Genomic DNA, 4,423 nt, shown 5'->3' with positions numbered 1-4,423 from the left:
GAAATTTACTTAGATTACATTTTGTAAATATTTCCTAATAACACATTTACCAGTTTTGAATCAAATAAATATAAAATAAAAGATTTATTAACAGAAAATTATTATTTTAATTGTAAAATCGGTATCTCTGTTTATCTTGAACTTAAGAACTTTCAGTTTTTGGCTAATAAAAATATTTGTTCTATTTACCTATATTAACCAACAATATATTTAGCAACAAAATAGCTAAAATGCTAGCACTAACTTCGACTGACTGAAGTTGCAGGCAGAGCAGCATAGTATTGGCTTGGAGAGATTTCAGATAAGACTTGTCGCAATTCAATTGGAGCGTCATTTGCTTATGACGGGTCCATAAAAAACGTGGCCTAAAACAAACAAACCAGGTGGAATGGGGGGAAATATTATTCATGCCCAACAGTCACAGCCGAGGGACCAAATCAGTCCAGAGATTGAAAAATTAACATAATTGCAGTATAATAACAGAGTCGGTCCCTCGAGGGGCTGGGAGTGCGTGGCCCGCCCTCGAAGGGCGTGGCCGGTGGGCGTGGCCGGTGGGCGTGGCCTCGTCAGTCGTTTGCAGAATGTCAACACTTGAGCAACGTTTTTGGTTGGCAACCTTGCTGTTCCTCGTGAGTCAGCATTGCGGAGTCTACGGATTCGGAATCAATCTGATGAAGGTGCCAACCGAGGACAAAGGACAGGAAGCTTGCATCCTTGCTTTGCTACGGAAATATTTCGATTCCGGGGATGGACTCTCCGGCTCTGTACTTTGCATCAATCGAAACTATCAGTTGCCCAATATTCAAGAGCAGTTGCTAAGAGGCATGAACACGTTCGCAAATTATCCTTGGAGTCTTGTGATTACAAACTCCCGGGAGGGTCCTTCGTCATCAAAGTTCCTTATGAACGAGAAACCGCAGTGCTATTTTATAATTGTCGAGAGTCTAGACGATGAAGATTTGGATGAGATATTCGAGCACTGGAAGAGCATGCTGAACTGGAATCCCCTGGCCCAATTCGTGGTCTATCTGGCCAGTTTGGAGGAAACCGACGAGGAGATGACCGATCTCATGGTGGAACTTCTTCTCACCTTCATGAACAAGAAGATCTTCAATGTGAATGTTATCGGGCAGAGCGAGGAAAACGAATTCTTCTACGGAAAAACCGTGTTTCCCTATCATCCGGATAATAACTGCGGAAATCGCGTGATATCTGTTGAGTTACTAGATGCCTGTGATTATCCAGGTGAAGAAAAGGAAAATAAGAATGAAGATTCCAGCGAGGGAGAAAGCGATGGAAGTAATGAGGAAGAGACTGAAAATGAAAACAGTCAGGAAAATGGTGATGATCAAGATGGATCGGAAGGTGAGGTTCCAAGAAATAGCACGGAAAGTGAATCAAGCCCAGATAATCAGGAAAACGACAAAAGCCAAGAACAGCAACATAATGATTATGAAAATAAGAGTGAAGAAACAAATGAGAAAAGTGGGAATGAAAACTCACATGATAAAGAAGGTACTGTATCAAGTCGAGAACAAGAAAATGATGATTATGAAAATCGTATAAATAAAAGTGAAGAAGGAAAAGGAGGAAGTGATCAACAAAATTCAGATGACGCTGCAAGTCAAGAAGATAATGATAACCACGATAACGAGAACCATGAAAACATAAATAACGATGAAGAAAGCATAAATTATAACGATAACTTACAAATCCAAGAGGATTATAATGATAACTCACGGAACACAAATAATAAGATATCTTCAAAAACCAAAGAAAATTTGTTGAGGGTTATTAGAAAGGTTTCACTGAATGACTATTCTGATAATTCTCTTAGCGATAGCAATGAAAATGTATCCGATACTACAACTGAATCAAGCATCGATGATCAAACTCAAAGATCATCGGAGATTTTAAATCAAGATAAAACTTATGAGTCCGCTGAAAGTGAAAGAGGCGATGAGGAACTTGAGAACAGTTTGAGTTCCAACTCCTCAGAACCAGAGGCCACTATCGAAGAATTCTATCGCGCCAAGTTCGAGGATAAGTTCCCCCGTGATCTCAGTGGATGTCCTCTGACAGCCTCTTTTCGTCCTTGGGAACCATATATATTTCGCAACAGTGAGGATGAGCCGGTGGAGGACTACTACTATGGTCTGCAAGGGGATGGGGATGACTACAACGACACTGCGCCCAGTTACGGGGAATCGGAGGACGAGGGCTACGGTGATCCGGAAGAAGAGGGTGACAACACCATCGCAGACACTGAAACCCAGTCCAGTGGAAAGGCCAAGTTGAGTGGCATCGAGTACCAAATGGTCCAGACCATCGCAGAGCGTCTGCATGTTAACATCGAAATGCAGAACGAAAATAGCAATTTGTATCACCTTTTCCAACAGCTTATCGATGGGTGAGCATAAAATAATAATTTAGAAATTTAACAATAAATTTACATAAAAAAAAAAAAATGTTTCTTCAGGGAAATCGAGATGATAGTGGGTGGAATAGACGAAGATCCGAGCATCAGTCAGTTCGTTTCCAGTTCCATTCCTTATCACCAGGATGAACTCACTTGGTGTGTGGCGAGGGCCAAGCGAAGGCATGGTTTCTTTAACTTCGTGGCCACATTCAATGCTGATGCCGGATTCCTGATAGGCCTCTTTGTGGTCACATGTTCTCTGGTGGTTTTAGTGGCCCAACGCGTCTCTGGCTTTCGACTGCGCAATCTCAATGGATATTTCCCAATTTGCCTGAGAGTTCTTGGTATCCTGCTCAACCAGGCCATTCCAAGTCAGAATTTTCCCTTAACCTTAAGGCAACTCTTTGCGCTTTCCTTCCTGATGGGCTTCTTCTTCAGCAATACGTACCAAAGTTTTCTGATCAGCACACTCACAACTCCACGTAGTTCGTATCAGATCCAGACTTTGGAGGAGATCTACAGCAACCGGATGACCATCATGGGCACCTCCGATCATGTTAGACATCTTAACAAGGAAGGCGAGGTGAGTGTTAATTTAAATCAAATTTTGCAGAACTTTTTTGGAATATCTTCTATTAATTTCCATTTTCAGATCTTCAAATATATACGAGAAAAGTTCCAGATGTGCTATAATCTAGTGGATTGCCTCAATGATGCCGCTCAAAACGAACACATCGCAGTGGCTGTTTCTAGACAACACTCCTTTTACAATCCGCGAATCCAAAGGGATCGTCTTTTCTGCTTCGATCGACGAGAATCGCTGTATGTTTATCTAGTGACCATGCTGCTACCGAAGAAATATCATTTGCTGCACCAGATAAACCCGGTGATTCAACACATCATCGAATCGGGTCACATGCAAAAGTGGGCTCGTGATCTGGACATGCGACGCATGATCCACGAGGAGATTACAAGGGTTCGCGAGGATCCCTTCAAGGCTCTCACTTTTGATCAGTTTCGAGGAGCTATTGCCTTTTCTGGAGGTCTTTTGATGGTGGCCAGTTGCGTTTTTGCCATAGAGTTGTGCTACGTTAAATGGTTCTTTCGATCCAAAAGGAGAAGGATGCCAAGAAAGCCACGTAAACAACCATAGTTACACAAAATTATATAATATTTATGATTTTTGAAACTATTTATATAAAAAGTATACATTTTTTAGACCAATTTTTAAGTTTATCTCTTTCAAAAGTGTTAAAAATACAGAATTTGATGTCATTTCTGCCAGAAAGTATGCCACCATTTTTATAGCCCGTGAGATTGTTTTCTTATTGATCTAATATCTTACTAGTCTTATAGATATTTAAAATAACCCTATTGTGGTTTCTGATAGTGCGAATACTTGATTTTTAGTACCTATTGCTTCGATTTATTGATCAACCATACGCCCTGTGGAACCGAACATGTGCATTGAATTAAAGGCATTAAATACAAATTAAATATTAAAAATGTCAAAATATTGCTAGAAGAGATTCATAAATATATGCTTATATATTAATACTTTCTTGGCACAATATTCAATTTAAAAATACAGTATTGCAATACACCGTGGAATGCAGTCTGCTTTGCTGCTGCACAGAGAGAAATGTTAAAAAATTTTCAATGAAATATATATTTGAAAAAATCAATAAAATATGATGGATCTTATTTTTAGGGGCCCTCTTTAATTGAAAACGTGTCCACATAAAGACACCTCATATTGTTGAGCGAGGTCTTTTGTAAAGGCTTTTTGTTTTTAAAAAAATGCATAATATTTTTCTCCGTGATCGGTACTCATATCCGTAGAAATACCCGATGCGGCTGGTTGTCAAAAAAGCGAACAAGCGCGCACGCCGCCAACGTCAAGCTGTCGTCGCATTCTAGCATTCTGCTCCGTTGCTTGGCGCATCCTTAAAAGGTGGTGGCCCAATGTTCCGACCTGGTCTGTTCACCGCTTTTTTGTTCTGT

At 40.4% G+C, this 4,423-nt stretch overlaps 1 protein-coding gene across 1 annotated transcript; it reads left to right on the top strand.

Annotated features, from left to right (window-relative positions):
- Positions 1 to 581: 581 nt before the first annotated feature.
- Positions 582 to 3,572, top strand: Ir87a (Ionotropic receptor 87a). Its single transcript, XM_044394117.1, has 3 exons — positions 582 to 2,410; positions 2,480 to 3,002; positions 3,072 to 3,572. Exons 1-3 carry the CDS (start codon positions 582 to 584, stop codon positions 3,570 to 3,572), a joined length of 2,853 nt encoding a protein of 950 aa, XP_044250052.1.
- Positions 3,573 to 4,423: the final 851 nt, after the last annotated feature.

Source organism: Drosophila takahashii, chromosome 3R, assembly GCF_030179915.1.
Source record: "Drosophila takahashii strain IR98-3 E-12201 chromosome 3R, DtakHiC1v2, whole genome shotgun sequence".
In the NCBI taxonomy this organism is placed as follows: domain Eukaryota; kingdom Metazoa; phylum Arthropoda; class Insecta; order Diptera; family Drosophilidae; genus Drosophila; species Drosophila takahashii.
Note: the sequence above shows the minus strand (reverse complement) of the source record. Positions and strands in the feature narration are given on the sequence as shown.

What these genes read in the sequence shown, in the direction of transcription:
- Ir87a (XM_044394117.1), top strand. Translation starts at nt 582, where the DNA reads ATGTCAACACTTGAGCAACGTTTTTGGTTGGCAACCTTGCTGTTCCTC. An exon ending in TTCCAACAGCTTATCGATGG is followed by an intron (nt 2,411 to 2,479) that starts GTGAGCATAAAA and finishes ATGTTTCTTCAG; the next exon opens with GGAAATCGAGATGATAGTGG. An exon ending in ATCTTAACAAGGAAGGCGAG is followed by an intron (nt 3,003 to 3,071) that starts GTGAGTGTTAAT and finishes TTCCATTTTCAG; the next exon opens with ATCTTCAAATATATACGAGA.